We start from the raw sequence: 20,505 nt of genomic DNA on the forward strand, positions 1-20,505 counted from the left end.
GTACTGTATAATCGCATACACACAGCTTTCCGTGTTTTCCCCGCCCACCAGCCATCCTCTCATCTGTGATTGGTTCCAGGCTGACGCGCCCCCCAGCCTGTGACAGTCATCGCTTATCGCGGCTCAGTAATAGGCTACACTCAGAGCTGGCAGTCTTCTCCATGGCTGCTCACATGTAGCAGAGCTGGATGTGTCATCGTGGGATCTCGTGTGGATTACACCGAAGCTGCAGGGTGTTGGGGGTTAATAAAGTGGTGAAGGAGGGTGCGTTTTGTACTTTATTTCAAATAAAGGATTTTCCTGTGTGTGTTCATTTACTGTTATTTACAGGTTGTGATGCAGGTATCTGATAGATCCCTGTGCCATCACAAACCTAGGGTTTAGTAGCAGCTGTGCGCTGCTATTAACCTCTCAATACTCCGATTAGCACCACACCAGGCTAACGGGAAAGGCCGGTAATGTACTGGGATTGTCACATTAATAGATGCGGCAATACCAGGCAACTGCGGGCTCGAATACCAGCCCCCAGCCAGCATTATCATGGCTGGGGATGAAAATTAGGGGGGGGACCGCGCGTTTTTTTTTTATTTATTTATTTAATTAATAATAATAATAATAATAATAATAATAATAATAATAATAAAATAAAAAAAAGCCGCATTCTGTTATTCTTAGGGGTACTTTGCACACTGTGACATCGCTAGAGATCTCGTTAGCGATGTGAAATTCTAGATCGCAAGTGCGATCTTTTTGAGATCACACACACGTAAAATGACCTATGTGCAATCCCGAAAGATCGCACTTGCGATCTAGAATTTCACATCGCTAACGAGATCGCTAGCGATGTCGCAGCGTGCAAAGTACCCCTTAAGCCGCAGTCACACTTCCGAGGGACTCCCACGAGTCTGACAGGGCAGCACAGCCACACACTTCTGACAGGAGCGTGCATGTGTTTCTAGGTACATGCACGCTCATGTTCAGAGAACGGCAGGCTGTGCTGGGTGATGTCATGCCCGGCAGACCCGCACGAGTCTGACATCACTGGCAAAGCAGCACTCTTCTGACAGGAGTGTGCATGTATTTCTAGACTATTTCAGCACCAAATATGCACCTCCTGGCAAAAACCCGTGGCAAAAACCACGGCAAAAAAAATGCGTCATAACACCGCGTTTTTTTTGCCAGGAGGTGTAAATTGGATGCAGGAATATGGTGTAAAAATTTTGGCACCAAATTTTTATCTCTTGGCCAAGAAAACTGATTTTTCTGCTAGGAGATGCAGGTCTGAGTCTATGAACTCAGTGACCTCCACCTGAGGTCAGGTAAACTGCGATCACAGGTGAAGGACCGTGGGAACCTCCAGCTGTGACCGCAAATGACCTGAGTGACATCACCACTCATTGCACAGCTCATTCATTCTCTGGATCTCACAGAGAGCGGTCGTGCTCTATGGCCTCTCTGTGATATTCAGATGTAAGAAGGAAAGCTGTGGAAAATAAAGCGCAATAGGGTCTTACCCTTATAGGCACAGGGCACGGGAGGGGGGAGCAATAATACTCACCAACTGTAGTTGTGAAAGTCACAACTACTGTATTCACATGTAAAAATGGATCCAGGCAGCGGCAACCCAAGTGGCTGATAACAGAGAATTGTAGAAAAGGGTTTCTATACCGCGCCAATGATCACAAGTCTGGATGTCAGATTAATGTGGCTTTATTGTAGCATAGGTTGCTATGGACCTATGCTACAAAAAAGCCACATTAATCTGACATCCAGACTTGTGATCATTGGCGCAGTATAGAAACCCTTTTCTACAATTCTCTCTGTGATATTCAGATGTAGCAGAGCTGAAGTGGCTTGGGACCTCGTGTGGATTACGCCGGACCTGGAGGGCTGTGTTGGGGGTTAATAAAGTGGTGAAGTAGGGTGCATTTGTAGTTTATTCCAAATAAGATATTTCTCTGTGTCTTGTTTATTTACAGGTATCTCATAGATGCCTGTACCATCACAAACCTAGGGCTTAGTAGCAGCTGAGGGCTGCTATTAACCTCTCATTACCCCGATTGACGCTGCCACTGGGAAGAGCCAATTTTGCACCGGGATTGTCACATCTAATAGATGCGGCAATACCGGGCGGCTGCGGGCTGGAATACCAGCCCCCAGCCGGTGTTATGGCTGGAGATGAAAATTGGGGGGGGGGACCGCACGTTTTTTTTTTTTATTATATATTTAAATAAAGTAGAAAAAAAAGCCGCATGCAGTTTCTCTTAGACCGGAATCACACTTGCGAGGGACTTGTGAGAATCTGCCATGGCAAAGCCTCGCATGTGTGACTGTGGGCACTAGATACACAGCACAGATACAGCCCGACAGCTGGGGCTGCATCTGTGCTGCCGATTGTTTTGTTTATTTTTTACCACCATACTGACGCGCAGCCACTTGTACTGCTTTCCCCGCCCACCGGCCATCCTGCCGATTGGTTGCAGTCAGGTGACACGCTGCTACTCAGGGTGGGGGAACGTCTAACTGCAACCAATTACACTCGCCGGTGGGCGGGCAAAGTAGTGAATATTGAATGGTCAGCTCCGGAAGGTAAAAGCGTGACCTGGAAGGAGTGTGCCGCCATGACACAGCCTCTGTGAGTATACCGCGTGTGCTGTGTTACTTAGACTCTGCATATCCAGAATGCCATCATTCAATTCCACATAATGGCTTTTTTAACAGAAATTAATGCCCACATCGGACTTAACGTGTCCGCTGACATACATATTCATGCTGCACCGCCAGCAGAGTCTAAGTAACACAGACTCCTCTGATGACTTTGAAGTGAAAGAAACGCGTTGGAAGTTACATGATGTCTGCTCGGTTCATAATTTGGATGGAGTAATAGGAGAGCCAAGGAGGCTGATAAGCATTTTGCTCCACGCCATATGGAATTTTGATGATTATTAAGCCCGCCGTGTGGTGAGATCACTCCATTTCTATAATAGTCATTTATAATATAGAAAAAAATGACATGTTTGAATAAGTGGTTTTGTATATCACCAATTTTTCCTCATATGATTGATAAATCTCTGAGACAGATTGTGGAGGGCGGTTCCCTGGAATAACTGTCTTTTGAGAAAAATAAGGTATTGCAGCTAAGGGTACTTTCACACTTGTGTTTTCCTTCCGTCACAATCTGCCCTTTTGGAAAACAGCGGAATCAGTTAACGGATTCCGCTGTTTCCCATAGACTTGTATGTATGACGGATTGTGCCAAAAGGACCTGCGTTGCTTCCGCCCAGCGGGAGGAATGCAGCATGTAACTTTTTTTGAGCAGCGGAATCCTTAGGATTTCACTGCGCATGCTCTCTCTGGCTCCCTGCACCCGTAACCAAGGTAAATAAATATCGGGTAACCAAGCAATGTGATTAACCCGATATTTACACTAGCCACGTGTGCAGGGAGCCCGACACTTCTCCGCCTCCTCCCGCACTCTATATATTATATATATATATATATATATATATATATATATATATATATATATATATATATATATATATATATATATACACACATATACACATATATACACATATATATATATATACACACACACACACACACACACACACACACACACACACACACACACACACACACACACACACACACACACGTCCTCAGCGCCATGGCCTCGCTCGGCTCCACCCACTCCGCTCCCCCGCACACATTCTCGGCGGCCCAGCGATCAGCTGATCACCCGGCTGCTGGGAGCGATCAGCTGATCACCCGGCTGCTGGGAGCGATTAGCTGATCACCCGGCTGCTGGGAGCGATCAGCTGATCACCCGGCTGCTGGGAGCGATCAGCTGATCACCCGGCTGCTGGGAGCGATCAGCTGATCGTTCACAATAATCCGCCGCCGGTGAGACTGTGTATAAAAAAAAAAAAAAAAAAAAAGCTCTCCTCCTGTCACCCGCCCGGTTCCAGCGTGGCTCCCACGCGTGCTCCCGCTCCCAGCCTCTGGCAGTGGCGTCCTTCCTCTCGCCTGCCCTGCAGCCTCCTCTCCTGATTCATCATGAATCAGGTCCTGCCGCGGTCTTTTCACACTCCCAGGTCATGCGCTCTGCTCCAGAGTCTGCTGCAGCATCTTCCTGCTTCCAGGCAACACGCAGGTCTTCAGTAAGTGATCATACGATCATACCTTTCTTAAAGTGGTACCGTCCCATTACTACCTGGAAGTGACCTCAGAGATCACCTGTTACCTAAAGGGTATTTTAGTTCACCTCCCCTAACAGAAGGCGCTTGAGCAACGTTGTCAGTAGCGTGTTGCTAGTTCTCAGGTCCCCAGTTGTTATTGTGTCTAGTCCCAAGTTACTAACCTCTGTCTCATCCTAGAGTGTCATCACCTTAATCACCTGTGTGCCGTCAAGTCACTGCCTTGATCGCAGTACCGTCCGTCTGAGCCGCCATCTGATTGTCACGTCACCCGAGCCTCCACTACAGTGCCGTCTCGTCCAAACCTACTCTTCGGTGCAGTGTTGTCTCTGCCTCCACCTTGGGGCCGCTATGTCTCGGACTCATGTCCTGGACGTTGTTACTGGATCCATCTGTAAGAGACTGCCCTCTATGGTCCCTAGCCATCGTGCATTTAGGCCTTTTGTTGGAAGTGCCGCACAGTCCCTGTATAAGGGTTCGCTGCTGGTCACTTCCTCATGGGAGTCCGGTGCACGGTCAAGTGGGTCCACCTTGGACGCTCGCCGCCCTTCAGTGAGCGTAGCAACCGGCACTCCAGATCTTCCAAAGTTTATAAGGATTTATTCAATGTAAGCAAAATACAGGCATAAATTACGCGTTTCGGCTATTAGTGAGACTTTCAACCACGATCTGTTTAGGTTATGGAATACTACTGTGCACCAAGACTGTCTACATGAACAATCTTGATATTCTGAATGGGTAATATTCTTTGGGGCCAATTTTATTATTTGTCATAGCCAGGTGTTAACAGGCCATAACCTTTATTTATGTTCCTAAAGTATTGAGACCTGTATGTGTCATGTATTTTTGCTACAATAAATAATATAGGGAACGGCTCCTAGGTTTATAATGGAGAGCAGCCTTTAAGATTAAAGGATGTGATCACCCCAGGTTAATAAGAATATATTAAAATAACACATCTAACAAGGAATGGATAATTTTTGTGTTCACATTATTTAAAAAAGGGAATTTTGTATACATTTTTCTTTTATTCAGATATTGATTGTGATAATAAATAATGCTAAATACACTTAGTGGTAAAGCGTTCACATCCATTTCATTAAATGGCAGCACTCCAATACATTTGATCTAGGCCAATTTTAAAATTCTGTGCACAAAGCGCTATGGTTATTATGATTATTTATATTGCCTTGTTCTTCCAGCTGGCAAAGGCAGCCACGTATAAAAACAGTGTAAAGATACTTCAGTGCATTATCATTTTAATAAATGTGTCAAAGCGCTCTGCATTGTGTTTTCTAATGATGCTCTCTGCACAAAGACACCGAATTGAGATGGTAAATGCATATAAAAAGGCTTTTTCTTCCTTAAGAACACTGCTTGTTTGTGAACTGTATTTAACACCTTCAAAAGATGCATTGTTGCTACAGACGCGGAAGGTTATGGGGTTAATTAGCTATATTTTTTCCTGCATAGTTTAGTGAAAAGAGGATGGTGTGAAAGCCCCTTCTTAGATAGAAAAACAATGCAGAATTCACAACATATAGCATGCATCCACACAATTTTGGCAGGTAATTAGAAAAAACAAATACAAAACACTGTTAAAATGGCACCTTTTTCATTTATCAGATTAAAAGGGAGGCCTTAACCCCAAATCTATACTTCAAGCTATCCATGTAGGCTTGCAGGAGCACAAAAAATAACAAATCGTTCTTTTAGTCTTCTGATCCTTTGTAATATGTAAATGTAAGTGCTTTGTGCCCGCATGAATACTATGGTGCACCATTCCACCAATTTATTTAGATTACTGCCACTCCCATGTTCATTGGGCAACACAGTAGTATCAGCCAGAGCGGTCTGCAGAAGAACTTCCATGTCTGCCGTCATTGTTACACAGCTATAGTGCCTTGAAACAGTATTCATACCTCACAAACGTTTCCAAATTTTTTTTCACATATTTGTGAAGTATATTGAAAATGATACATTGTTATCTAAATAGCGTATTTTTTTGTTTGTAAGACGCCCCGGAGTATAAAACGCACCTGAAATTTAGAGGAGGAAAAAATGTTCAATGTTAAAATGAGGGTCCATCTTATAGTCCTAGTGCGTCTTAATCCTAATGCTTAACAGGGAGGAGCGGCGACGGAGCGGCTCAGGAAGGTCACAGGAGGAAGGGTAGGCAATGCTGTGAGCTCAGAGGAGAGGGTGTGGTGTCTCAGGAGGGTCAGTGGACGGAGCGTCAGCGATACTGTGGCCCCAGGGGCATCAAGGCGGTAGGCACCGCTGATCTGCCGGCTTGCCGCAGGGGTGTCACTGCAATGGAGGACTTAGGAGGGTCACAGGACGGGGTGTCGCTGCGCAGTAGACACCTGATCTGACTGCAGACTCCATTAAAATTGCCCGCGGTTGAGACAATGGACTTCAAGAAAATGGTTGTGGAGGCAGCGCGTGTGCAGGAAGGTCTCCCACGGCCATTTTCTTGCAGTCCATTGCGTCAATCTGCATACGCGCCGCCTCTGCCATTTTCTTGAAGTTTATCGCTTCAACTGCGGGCGATTCAATAGAGACCGCAGTTAGCTCAATGCACCCGCTGCGACATTGCAGTGACATCATCAGTATTGCCGACACTGCTTCCCATGACCCCGCTCCACCACCGCCGCCCCAATAAGACATCCGCATTGTAAGACGCACCCCCATTTTTTTGGGGGGGAAAAAAGTGCGTCTTACAATCCGGAAAAAACGGTATTTTAAAAATAGAAATTTGAAAAAGGACCACCTTTTGCTGCAATTACTACAGCAAGTCTTTAGGGGTATGTTTACCAGATCTGCAGCTGAAATTTGTCCATTCTTATTTGCAAAATAGCTGTAGCTCAGTGAGATTGGATGGAGAGAGTCTGAACAGCAACTTCTAAAGCGGGCTTTACACGCTACGATATTTCTAGCAATTGCTAGCGATATCGTACGCAAAAGCACCCGCCCCTGTCATGCATGCGATATCGTGTGATCGCTGCAACAGCGAACATGGATCGCTACGGCAGCGTCACGCGCACTTACCAGGTCGGCGTCGTCTCTGTGACTGCCGGACAATCCCTCCCTCAAGGGGGAGGTGCATTCAGCGTCACCGCGACGTCACTAAGCGGCTGGCCAATCAAAGCGGAGGGGCTGAGATGAGAGGGACGAACATCCCGCTCACCTCCTTCCTTCCTCATTGCGGGCGGGAAGCAGGTAAGGTGAGGTTCCTCGCTCCTGCGGTGTCACACACAGCGATGTGTAGTACCGCAGGAACAAGGAACAACATCTATAAACAACCATTAACAATTTTGGTTTTAGGACGACCTCTCCACGGTGTACGATTTTCACCACTTTGGAGGACGTTTAAGGTCGCTGGTAAGTGTTACACGCTGCGATACCATTAATGACGCCGGATGTGAGTCACTAACGACATGACCCCGACGATAAAACATTAACGATAATCGTAGCGTGTAAAGCCCCCTTAAGACTTGCCACAGATTCTCAATGGGATTTAGGTCTGGACTGTAACTGTGCCCTTTGATCTAAGCCATTCCATTGTAGATCTGGCAGTATCTTTATGATCTTTGTGCTGTTGGAAGGTGAAACCTATACCCCAGTTTCATGTCTATTACAGACTCTAACAAGTTTTCCTTCAGGATTGCCCCTTTAGTTCTATTAATCTTTCCATTGATTCTGACCAGCTTCCTTGTCCCTGGTAAAAAAGCATTCTCACAGCATGATGCTACCACCATGTCCGAAAGTGGGGATGGTATTTTCAGGGTGATGTGTAGTATTCGTTTTCTGCCACACAAAAACTTTTTGCGCTAAATGCAAAACCAGCTACTTTGGTCTCATCTGACTAGAGCACCTTCTTCCACATGCTAGATGTGTCACCTACATGGCATGTGGAAGAAAGTGCTTTGGTCAGATGACACAAATTTAGAAACTTTACCCTAGCGCTTTACGTCTTGGAGAAGAATATTTTTGCTGTGTGGGGAAAATGATGGTGACCAAAAGTAAAGCACCGTAAATACAGGAAAATATACAAACGCCATGCAGATGTTGTCCTTAATTAGATCTGAACCAAAGCAGCAAAACAACAGCGCTAAACAAAGAGCAACCATGCTGCACTAGCCAGTAAGCATCATGTCTTAATTTTATGAAATGTATTTTTAAAGAAATACTATACTTGGCGATTACTGTACTGATAAAAAAAAACAAAACACCTTATTAGACTAGCATAGAAACATTGCCAACATCCATGTCAAAAGAACGTTAAAAAATGGGATTGTATTCACCACCGACATTAGGCAGACAACAGATTTTTCTGGTTAGGAAGGGGTTTTTTTTTTGGGGGGGGGGGGGGGGGAAGAGGTTGCCATTGGATGATAATGAAGTAATACATGATTTTATGTAAAATAATGCTATTAACCCGCAGGTATGGAGTTAATCTGCATGTGAATAGCATTCTGAAAATGCCCGCCGCCGCACTTAGATTCTTGCTGCTAGGAGGAACTGTACTTTATTCTTCCCAGCAGCCTTGGACCTCTAGTTACAGGTCTGCAGCCAGCTACAGTAACCGCGCCCCCGCCTTTGACTGATAGCTAAATAAAATATACCTCAGCATTACAGCTGGCTGTCTGTAACATATATGGTCACATAAACGGCTTAGGTGGACTGGTCCTACCATCACATTCAGTTTAAGCTTCTATTTTGGCTGCGATGTTATAAAACAAAACGCACTGTACACACATCCCTGGGGTCCACTGGCCTCTGCAATAAACTGTGGCACTAACATCTAGAGTCGTACTTGCATGTGACTCGCGCGAGGATTGTGTCGCCTGCTCTTGACAGGAGCATGTCAGCTTAATGTATTTCTATGCAGCTGACATGGTCCTGTCAGGAGAGACGCTGGCCAGTCCAGGTGATGTGCGAGTTACAAGGCTGTGTGCGCACGTTGCGTCGTGTTACTGCAGAATATTCTGCAGTGATTTGACAGCTCATGTGCGCTTCAAATCCCTGCAGAAACACTGGATCAATGGATGTAGTGTTTCTGCAGAAAAAATGCCGATTTCATGCGCTCGGGATGTTGCCCCCACCATAGACAGAGTGGGAGCTGCATCCATAGCGCATGAAAGAAGTGATATGCTGCATTTGTGAACGCAGCGATTTGGATCAAAATTTCAGCATCCAAATCGCTGCGTTCTCAAACGCAACATACAGATGGATTATGCACAATCTTCATAGATTGTGCTGGGGACGCAGGACGCATGAGTTTTTGTTGCAGTGCTAGACGCAGCGTAAATGCATGCAATACGCACACGTGTGCGCATGCCCTAAATTTGGTGCACCCTCTAAATAACTCAACACAGAGCCATTAATGTCTAATATAAGGTGATATGAACTTTTGTGATCTAAATTGGGATTAGTAAGGGCTAAGGAGCTGCAAAAGGAAGCAAAATTGGAGAAAAAAAACGCAAGACATCTGTCCTGCAAACAAATAATTTAAGAAAAAAAGGGCATGGGATATCCCTATGTTTGATAACCAAAGGAAAAGAAGATGGCTGTGGGCTGCAGCCCTCAGCTGTCTGCTTTATTTTTGTTGGTTATCAAAAAAAAAAAAAAAAAAAAAAAAAAAAAAAAAATAGAGATTATCTTATGCCATTTTGTTAAAATTATTATTAAATAATTAAATAATTTAAAAAAGACATTGTGGGGTCCCTTTATTTTCAATAACCAGTCAAGGTAAAACAGACAGCTGGGGCTGGTAATATCAGGCTGGGAAGCCCCCTGGTTATTTGGCGCTTCCCAGCCGAAAAATAGCAGCTACTCTAGAAGTGGCGCATCCATGAGATGCGTCAATTCTGGCGCTTTGCCCGCCTCTTCCAATGCCCTGGCGCAGTGGCAATCAGGGTAATAGTTTTCGGTTGATGTGAGTTGTGTAGGATCAGTTCTCAGTAAGCCCAGGGGTTAGAAATGGATAGGAGTCTATCAGACACCTCCATTACTAACCCTGTAAGTGAAAAGTTTTTTTTTTTGTATATATATATATATATATATATATATATATATATATATATATATATATATATAATATTATATAAAAAACAACAAGCACACGAAAAAAAATATTTATTTGAATACTCACCCCACACTCTCATTCATTAATTTATTAATTTTATAAAAATCCTTGACATTCCAATATAGTCAAGGATCCTTCGGTCACTCGCAGTAAGCAGCAGGCATGGAATTTCTCACACCAACTGTGCCTGCTCCTCACCGCAAGTGATCTATGGAGTCTCATTCTCAGAACGAAGCTCCATAGGATTAGATGGACCTTGTGGGACATTACACCATTGGATTACATCTAAACTTTGATGAAGCGTGAGAGTAGAAAGAGACCGCACTCAATCCGCTGTGAAGGATTTCTTTATTCAAACACGTGCAGAGTGGAGGGCTGGAGACACACTGTGAGCTGGCTCCTCAAGAATGGACGACAGCTGTTTCGCCCAAATTGGGCTTCCACAGGTCCACATGTGGAGCCACGGCTACACCCCTTTTAAAGGAGTGCTCACAGATTGCCCCAGACCACATAAAAACAAATAGGAGATTTATGTATGCATATAAAATACATGTATCCATTTCCATACATGAATTTACAACAAATTTTAAACATGTAAAAGAACACACTTGAATAAAATGAAGCAATGGGTGATAGACAGGCAGAACTGTCATAGGAACACGGATATCAAACATGTAAAAGAACACACCTGAATAAAATGAAGCAAAGGGTGACAGACAGGCAGAACTATCATAGGAACACAGATAGATCCACACGATCGTTTAAACCTTGCGGGCCCTGTGCCCCATAATTAATAATTAACCTAGCCTCCTCTTGTAGCAACAATTTGTGCAGGTCGCCCCCCTTCAAAGGGAGGGAGACCTTTTTGAGGCCGGCAAAACGCAAAACGTCGGGGTCACCATCATGACAATCCTGGATATGGGAAATTAATCTGGGAGAACCTTTCCCTGATGTTATTGAACTATAATGTTCCCTGAATCGCACATATAAGCATCTTATAGTCTTGCCTATGTAGAACCTGCCACAAGGGCAGAGCACCACATAGACCACAAACTTAGTTTTACATGAGATGAATTGATGGACAGTGTGCAAGTGCGGGCCGACTTGTACGGAGCGACCTTTTAAATGCTGGCTGCAAAAACGACACTGACCGCATCGGTAATTCCCTGGTGGGCAGCATTTGTCTAGCCAAGTTGTCGAATTGGTAAGTCTGTTCCTCACAAGTTTGTCCCGCAAATTGCCGCATCGTCTGAACGATACCAAAGGGTTGGACATTGTCCTGTCAGATAAAGCCGGATCATTCTTCAAAATATGCCAATTTCTGCAAAGAGCAGTTCTAATGGCATGCTCCAGAGGTCCAAATTTAAAATTAGACAAACCTACCCAAATTGTCAACACATTTTCTGGTGCGGTTTTTACGGACAGACGTGGCGCCGTCTGATCTAGCTCTCTCACAGGCCGAATCAATCAGTTTTTTTGGGTAACCTCTTTGATGTAATCTAATCTTCAACTCCTGAGATTGTTGAAAAAAAGATTCCTCTGAACTGTTTGCTCTACGTACTCTCAGGAATTGACTGTAGGGCAAACCCGTCTTAATGTGGAGGGGGTGGGCACTTTGATAATGAAGAAGGGAGTTTGATGCCGTCGGCTTTCTGAACAACCTTGTACAAATATCGCCCTCCTTGATAGAAACCTCAATATCTAAAAAATGTAAAACTAAGTTTGTGGTCTATGTGGTGCTCTGCCCTTGTGGCAGGTTCTACATAGGCAAGACTATAAGATGCTTATATGTGCGATTCAGGGAACATTATAGTTCAATAACATCAGGGAAAGGTTCTCCCAGATTAATTTCCCATATCCAGGATTGTCATGATGGTGACCCCGACGTTTTGCGTTTTGCCGGCCTCAAAAAGGTCTCCCTCCTTTTGAAGGGGGGCGACCTGCACAAATTGTTGCTACAAGAGGAGGCTAGGTTAATTATTAATTATGGGGCACAGGGCCCGCAAGGTTTAAACGATCGTGTGGATCTATCCGTGTTCCTATGATAGTTCTGCCTGTCTGTCACCCTTTGCTTCATTTTATTCAGGTGTGTTCTTTTACATGTTTGATATCCGTGTTCCTATGACAGTTCTGCCTGTCTATCACCCATTGCTTCATTTTATTCAAGTGTGTTCTTTTACATGTTTAAAATTTGTTGTAAATTCATGTATGGAAATGGATACATGTATTTTATATGCATACATAAATCTCCTATTTGTTTTTATGTGGTCTGGGGCAATCTGTGAGCACTCCTTTAAAAGGGGTGTAGCCGTGGCTCCACATGTGGACCTGTGGAAGCCCAATTTGGGCGAAACAGCTGTCGTCCATTCTTGAGGAGCCAGCTCACAGTGTGTCTCCAGCCCTCCACTCTGCACGTGTTTGAATAAAGAAATCCTTCACAGCGGATTGAGTGCGGTCTCTTTCTACTCTCACGCTTCATCAATGGACTTTGTCTTATGACCAGCACCCCGCTTTTGGATTGTCGGACCCTCCAGGCTCTCCACCCGAGCACAGGCACAGGCGGTACCGCAAGCGATATTGCAGGTAATCTGCGGTGGTGCAGGACTTTGCTTCTCTCCTGCTTTATTACATCTAAACTTTGAGTATTTTTTTAAACTAATAAATTGGTGAACGAAGGAGTCTTTATTCAAATAAACTATTTCTTCCTGCATTTTTTTTTTCTTCACTTACTAGGTTAGTACTGCGGACATCAACTACAAAAATATTACCCCTATTGCCACGCCACCAGGAAAATGAGGAAGAGCCGGGCAAAGCGCCAGAATTGGTGCATCTAAATGATCCACCACTTCTCGGGTGGCTGTGTGCTGCTATTTTTAACCTGGGAAGAGTCCGATAACCATGGGCTTCCATGCCTGATAATTTGAGCCCCCAATGTACTGCTTTACCTTGACTGGTTATCAAAAATAAGGGGACCCCATGCCATTATTATTATTTTTTTATTAATTAAATAAATTAATTAAAAACCAAAAACAAGACAAAACCGTGTGGGATCCCCTCTATTTTTGATAAACAGCCAAGGTAAAGCAGACAGCTGAAGACTGCAGGCCGCAGCTGTCTGCATTATCTTGTCTGCTATCAAATATAGGGGGGACCCCACGTAATTTTTTTTATTTTGTTCCCAGCGACATCCAGGCATCTTTCCCATGCCGAAAGCTTGTTAATTGGCTGTGCTGCAGCCTTTCAACAAACTGTATTCAGCATCAAAACAGCATCCGTGAAACGTTAGAGTTCGAGCACTGGGCACTACTGTAGGTGTCAAGTACGAACATCAAAACTTTACTGGTTGGATTTGCTCAGCCCCATTTAAAAACCTAAACCCATTACTACAGCCAGCCTGGTCGCATCATCAGTGGTTACGATTACTTGTCGTCGGTTTTAATATGAAAGTTTTTCAAGTGCTACATACGTCAGATATGTTCCTCTGGTATTGATTCCCATCATGAGATCAACTTTTTTCATTGAAGTATCCACAGTGTTGGTCAAGCTAATGGCACTAGCATTGTTCACCAAGATATCTATACCTGTTTAAGTAAATGAAAAAAAAAGAAATAAATTGTAGTAAATGCATAAATTTGTTCTCTTCGACTCAAATATAAAAGAAACAGCAGGTGGTAGTTAAAGGGTTATTACTTTCTTCATAAATGGATGTGTCAAATAATGCTTTTAAGCAAATTTTGCAATTCATTGGTTATTAAAATATTTAGCTATTCTTGATACACTAAGGCTGCTTTCACACATCCGTTTTTTGCCGTGAGGCACAATCCGGCGAAAAACTGATCCGTCGCCGGATGCGTTTTTTCCCTCATTGAACTGTAAGAGCACTGGATTGTACCTGATGCCCTTGCTTTGCATCCAGCGTGTGCCAGATCAGTCGAAAAATCCTTGTCCGGCGGCCGGAAAGGACGCAGCATGCAGCGAAAAAACGGACCACGCCTAATATAACGCCATTCGGCATGTTGTATAATAGAAGCCTATGGGCGCCGGATTCAGCGTCATCCAGCATATGCCGTAAACAAACGTTGGATCCGTTTTTTGTTTCTGGGCATGCCCAGACGTTGTGCAAATAGTCTCTCTCTCTCTGTTGATGTGTCGGTTGGTACGTCTGTCTCTCCCTCCTTTATACTCACCGATCACGGGCGCGGCACAGCTGTCACACTGCTCTGGCGGCTTCTCCTGCTTTTGAAAATGGCGGCCGCTCATTATTCCATCTAGTATTCACTGCTTCCCCCGCCCACCGGCGCCTATGATTGGTTGCAGTTAGACAAGCCCCCATGCTGAGTGACAACTGTCTCAGTGTAACCAATCACAGCCAGGTCTATACAGTGCAGTAAAATAAATCCATGAAAAGAAGAAAAAAAAAAAAAAAAAAAAAACCACGACGTGCGGTCCCCCCCACTTTTGATATAGCCAAGCTAAAGCCACACAGCTGAAGGCTGGTATTCTCAGGATGGGGAGCCCCAAGTTATGGAGAGCCAGCCAGCAGCTGCCCGGAATTGCCGTATCCATTAGATGCGACAGTTCAGGGACTCTACGCAGCTCATCCTGAATTGCCCTGATGCGGTGGCAATCGGGGTAATAAGGAGTTAATGGCAGCCTATAACTGCTACTAAAGGCCCAGTCACACACAACGACTTACCAGCGATCCCGCAGGTAAGTCGCTGGGAGGTCGCAGGTGAGATGTCACAGTCAGATCTTACCAGCGATGCAGGAACAATACAGGTCGCAGTAGCGACCTGTATAACGATCTCAGCAGTCACTGTGACCCTGTCACAGTGTCAAACACAGCGACGGGTCCTGCCCAGCAGGACATCACCTTTGAAGAAAATGGCCTGGACCATTCTGCAATGACTAGAGATCTCACAGCAGGGGCCTGATCGCTGGTAGATGTCACACATAACAAGATTGCTAACGGGATTGCTACTGCGTCACGGAAACCGTGACTCAGCTGCGATCTCGCTAGCGATCTCGTTATGTGTGACGGTACCTTAAGTCCTAGGTTAATCAATGCAGTTGTCTATGAGACACCTTCCATGATTAATCTGTAGTGAAAGTAAATAAACATTTACACACCGAAAAATCCTTTATTTGACAGAAAAAAAGACAAAAAAACAAAAAAAAACAAAAAAACACCACACCCTCTTTCACTACTTTATAAATCCCCAAATACCCCTCCAGGTCCGGCGTAATCCACACGAGGTCCCACAACGCTTTAAGCTCTGCTACATCGGAAGCCGACAGGAGCGGCCGTAGAACACCGCTGCTCGTTGTGAGCTCGACAGAGCAACTGGAGTGGCGCTGTCAGCGATGACGTCACTCAGGTAGTGCCGGTGTGTGCGGTGCAGATGGGGGCGATAGTGCCTGCGTGTGTGCGGTGATGGGGGCGGTAGTGCCAGCGTGTGTGCGGTGATGATGGGGGCGCTAGTGCCTGCGTTTGTGCGGTGATGATGGGGGCGCTAGTGCCTGCGTGTGTGCGGTGATGATGGGGGCGCTAGTGCCTGCGTGTGTGCGGTGATGATGGGGTCTCTCTCTCTCTCCCTCCCTTTGGTATGAAAAAAAAAAAAAAAAAACAAAAAGGAATCAGTTTTTTTTTTGCTGGATCCGTCGCATCAGTTTTTACACAATCTGCGACGGATCCGTTGCATCAGGCACAAACCGGATTGTGCCTGATGGAAAAAAACGGATGTGTGAAAGTAGCGTAACACTTATTTATAGCTTGTTGTCTTGGAGACTGACCACTGCTACTAACAGCAGAACATACACAGCTTGTACGTTTTTTTTTATGGTAGGCAGGATCCACGGGAGTGTGCTGTTACCGCCTAGTCATGGGTAGCTTCAGAGCAGTGCTTACATGGTAGACCGCAGTGACGGCCAGCTTCCTAGGCAGTGATTCACATCTCTACTATGCAAATTTTATGTGCAGTTAATAGCAAAAGTGTTTGGTTGTACAAGTACTATCCGACAATATTCATCTATGAAGATAAGAATGACCCTTTAAATGTAATATCCAGTAAACTGTAGTATAAATCAAAGTTATAGACACCAGATTTTCAAAGGGGTTTTCTCACTTCAATCAGTTTTACCTAAATGAAAGTGAGGTCTGACATGCCTCATTAGATTGTCTGCCAATTCCACCAACAAAACTGCAATGGTCTTGGGTAGCCTTATTCTGGATTCACATGCAGCAGATTTTATTGCAAAAGGTGGCTAAAAATCAGATCTTTTCATCTGAAGAGAGTAGGTTTGGTGGCAAGCATGTGGGGTTTTTTTTTTTTTTTTTTTTTGCAACTTCAATTCAGATGAATGGGATAGTTCATCTGCAAGGTAGGAATCCACCCCTAAAGGGTGCTTTACACGCTGCGACATCGCTAACGATATATCGTCGGGGTCACGGTGTTTGTGACGCACATCCGGCGTCGTTAGCGACATCGCAGCAAGTGACACCTAGGAGCGATGATCTACGATCGCAAAAACGTCAAAAATCGTTGATCGTTGACACGTCGCTCCTTTTCATATCGTTGCTGCTGCAGGTACGATGTTGTTCGTCGTTCCTGCGGCAGCACACATCGCTATGTGTGACACCGCAGGAATCACGAACATCTCCTTACCTGCGTCCACCGGCAATGAGGAAGGAAGGAGGTGGGCGGGATCTTCCGCCCGCTCATCTACGCCCCTCCGCTTCTATTGGACGGCTGCTGTGTGACGTCGCTGTGACACCGCACGAACCGCCCCCTTAGAAAGGAGGCGGTTCGCCAGCCAGAGTGACGTCGCAGGGAAGGTAAGTCAGTGTGAAGGGTGTAAGCGATGTTGTGCGCCACGGGCAGCGATTTGCCCGTGTCGCACAACCGACGGGGACGGGTACGCTCGCAGCGTGTAAAGTGCCCTTTAGGCTATAAATGTAGTGTTTTCCTGAGTCTTCAGCCATTCCTGAATTGATCACATCCTGTACATTATTTGATTGCTGCAGCCTAATCGCTAGTTTCAGTGATTACATCTGCCATATATCACTCGCTCCTGCAAAGCCACTGCATGTGTTTGTTTTCCTGCAGTCAGTATCCTCCGGGGGTTCGGTCATTTGGGAGGAGCCTATTCTGTTCTGCCTCGTTCTGGGGGGGGGGGGGTCATGCTGGTTTATATACGAGTTGTTTCTCTCGGAACGCCGCCGGTAATCGTTCCGGTAATATTGTGCGCTTCCTGGTTCCATTGAGTTGTTTTGATCTTGCCCGCTACCCAGTACTCCTTCCCATGACCTCCGTCCGTCACGTCTTGTCTGACTTCCGTCTCCCTACACGCCCTCGGCTTGTTATCCCCTTCTCCACTCCCTCCTCTATACTTACTTGTCCTCTCTGCTTTTGACCCCAGTTTGTGCTCTGCTTCCCTTTGGTTCTTGATCTGACCTCCTGGCTTTCCAACCCCCAGCTCTCACTTGACCGCGGCTTCGCTTGCTCATCTGTACAGACGTGACATTCCAGCACTCACCTTCGGCTTATCGACCACTATATTACATCCCTGAACTGCTTGTGACCTCTAGTGAGCTTGCGCTAAACTGCAATTAGGAGCACTACATCCTCCCGGAGTTCCTGAGCTCCCTAGTGGTAGCATCACAGCATGCAGAACATAGAAGTGAATGATTCCCAGGTACTCTTTGCAGCTTACTTTAAGTACTAAATACAAAAAAAAAAAAAAATAATAAATCACAGACAACTCTTTATTTTTATTTTAAAACAAACATCCCTTTTACTTCTCTAGTATACATCTCCGTAATTTTCTGTGCTGCAAGAAAACAAACATCAATGATATCAACAGGGACATTTGAAGGCAGATCTATGGAATAATTATGCTTATAACCTGAAGAATATTGATCTTACACACCGTGAGGTTTGTCCAATTGCTTTCTGATAGGAGTAATTATGTGGGTCACTGTCAATGGTAAATTATTTTGTGGTGGTGGAGAGGGCGTCATTGTTTGAAATGAGCTTGTGATTAAAATGTGACCCAACACACTTACCCAAGAAAGCAAAGCATCTGCCTAAAAAGGATTACATTATCCATGAAATTACTCTTATTAGAAAGAATAAGAGATTAACATTATTGGTCCAAGTGTATGGAGTATAAAAGCCTGCTTTACACGAGCCGATCTATTGTGCGATAGCACGAGCGATCATACCCGCCCCCGTCGTTTTTGCGTCACAGGCAAATCACTGCCCGTGGCGCACAAACTCGTTTAACCCCCGTCACACGTACTTACCTTCCGGATAACCTCGATGTGGTGACGAACGTCCACTTTCTGAAGTGGAAGGGACGTTCAGCGTCACAGCGACGTCACACGGTAGGCAGCCAATAGAAGCGGAGGGGCAAAGATGAGCGGGATGTAAACATCCCGCCCACCTTCTTCCTTCCATTAAGCAGGCGGGTGCCGTGGGATGCAGGTACGCTGTGTTCATCGTTCCCGTGTTGTCACACGGAGCAACGTGTGATGCCACGGAAACGATGAACAACCTGCACCTATGAAAATAAACGATATTATGAAAGTTAACGACGAGTAGACGACTCACGATTTGTGAGCGATACTGCGTCGCTCGGAGGTGTCACACGAGACGACGTTGTGCGCTATGCCGGATGTGCGTCACGAAAACCGTGACCCCGACGACATATCGCACGATATATAGTCTCGTGTAAAGCCCGCATTACTGTTAGGCAATGTTCACACACTGCATCTTTTCTTAACCACAAAGATGCAATGTTTTTGGCCCCCAAAAAATGAATCCATGGCAAAAACGCATGCATTTTTATTACATTTTGCCCAAAGCGTTTTTTTTAAGTCAAATCTGTTGATTGCAAGGCCTCAAAAATGCAAAAAGATTTACATGCTGCATATTGCAGCTAAAAAAAAAAAAAAGATGCATAGTGTAGACAACAACATAGAAATCTCATAGGCTTTGCTGGGAGAAGGAAATGCATGCAGATAGGTACATCTTTGTGACCTCAAAAATGCAGTAAAAGATGCCCAGTGTGAACACAGCCTTATGCTTTTGCTATGTTGGCTTCCAGGTGTGAAGAAGACATAAGAAATGGCAATTTATTTTGACATAGAAGTATGAGGGCATACATCCTAACAGAAATGTAATACCTCCAAATGTTTTCACTGCCTTTTCCACGGCCTCGCTGATCTGATGTTCATCTCTCACATCGACAATGCAAGGTAAAGCCTTTCCACCAGCAGCTTCAACTATATAGAGAAAATACACAGAGTAGTCAGGTTATTTAGGATTCCTAAAACAATTTCACATTTCAAAGACATACTAGCCAGAAAACGTAGGGAATCGATGGATTGTATCCATATTGCTGGACAAGTTGGAACATTTCCATCCAAATTTTGCCATCCATTTGTCAGAAGCTACATAAGTTATACTTATCCATCACGCAATATCATCAGGGAGGCCTCAGATTAGCTCCAAATGTATTTTGCAGCAGGATAACAACTACAAACTTACAGGCAAATGTCATTAGAAACTGTATTAAAGGGACCCTGTAAGGTGCAATATGCACCCTCAACCACGAGCAGTTCTGGGTGTATATTGCTAATCCCTGCCTAACCGTCACTGTATACACTAGCATAGATAAAGAGATCTTTAGAAAAAGTATTTCTAAAGATCTTATATTGTATGCTAATGAGCGAGGGCACTAGTCCCCTGGGCGTTAGTTCCCTGACCAGTCGTCCCTCATTAGCATGTTAGCACATACACAGGGGCGTACAATCATGCTAATGAATACGCAGCATCAGAGGATGGGTCTCACTCACCTCTCCACTGCCATCGCTGGATTTCGGCTCAGTGCGCATGACCATGACGTTTGGATCATGCCCACTACTTCAGTTTGAAGCCAGGACTCGTACACCCAACTTCACAGTACGCATGACCCAAACTCCGGGGCCATGCGCACTGAGCCGAAATCCCCAATCAGACATGATAGCGGCAGAGGTGAGTGAGATCATCCTGTGATGCTGCGTATTCATTAGCATGATAATACGCCCCTGTGTATGTGCTAACATGCTAATGATGGACGACTGGTCGGGGAACTAATGCCCAGGGGACTAGTGCCCTCGCTCATTAGCATATGATAAAAGATCTTTAGAAATACTTTTCTTTGTCGCTC

The 20,505-nt window shown here is 45.0% G+C and overlaps 1 protein-coding gene across 1 annotated transcript in view; it reads right to left on the bottom strand.

The window, feature by feature from the left end:
• HSDL2 (hydroxysteroid dehydrogenase like 2) overlaps positions 1-20,505 on the bottom strand; it is a 101,044-nt gene that overhangs the window by 35,960 nt on the left and 44,579 nt on the right. Inside the window, exons 5-6 of the mRNA XM_075338781.1 lie at positions 19,481-19,579; positions 13,760-13,874 (exon numbers count right to left, since the gene is read on the bottom strand). Of these exons, the coding sequence (XP_075194896.1) occupies positions 13,760-13,874; positions 19,481-19,579 (214 nt within the window). The remainder of the gene's footprint in view (positions 1-13,759; positions 13,875-19,480; positions 19,580-20,505) is intronic.

Source organism: Anomaloglossus baeobatrachus, chromosome 1 (assembly GCF_048569485.1).
Source record: "Anomaloglossus baeobatrachus isolate aAnoBae1 chromosome 1, aAnoBae1.hap1, whole genome shotgun sequence".
NCBI classification, from domain to species: domain Eukaryota; kingdom Metazoa; phylum Chordata; class Amphibia; order Anura; family Aromobatidae; genus Anomaloglossus; species Anomaloglossus baeobatrachus.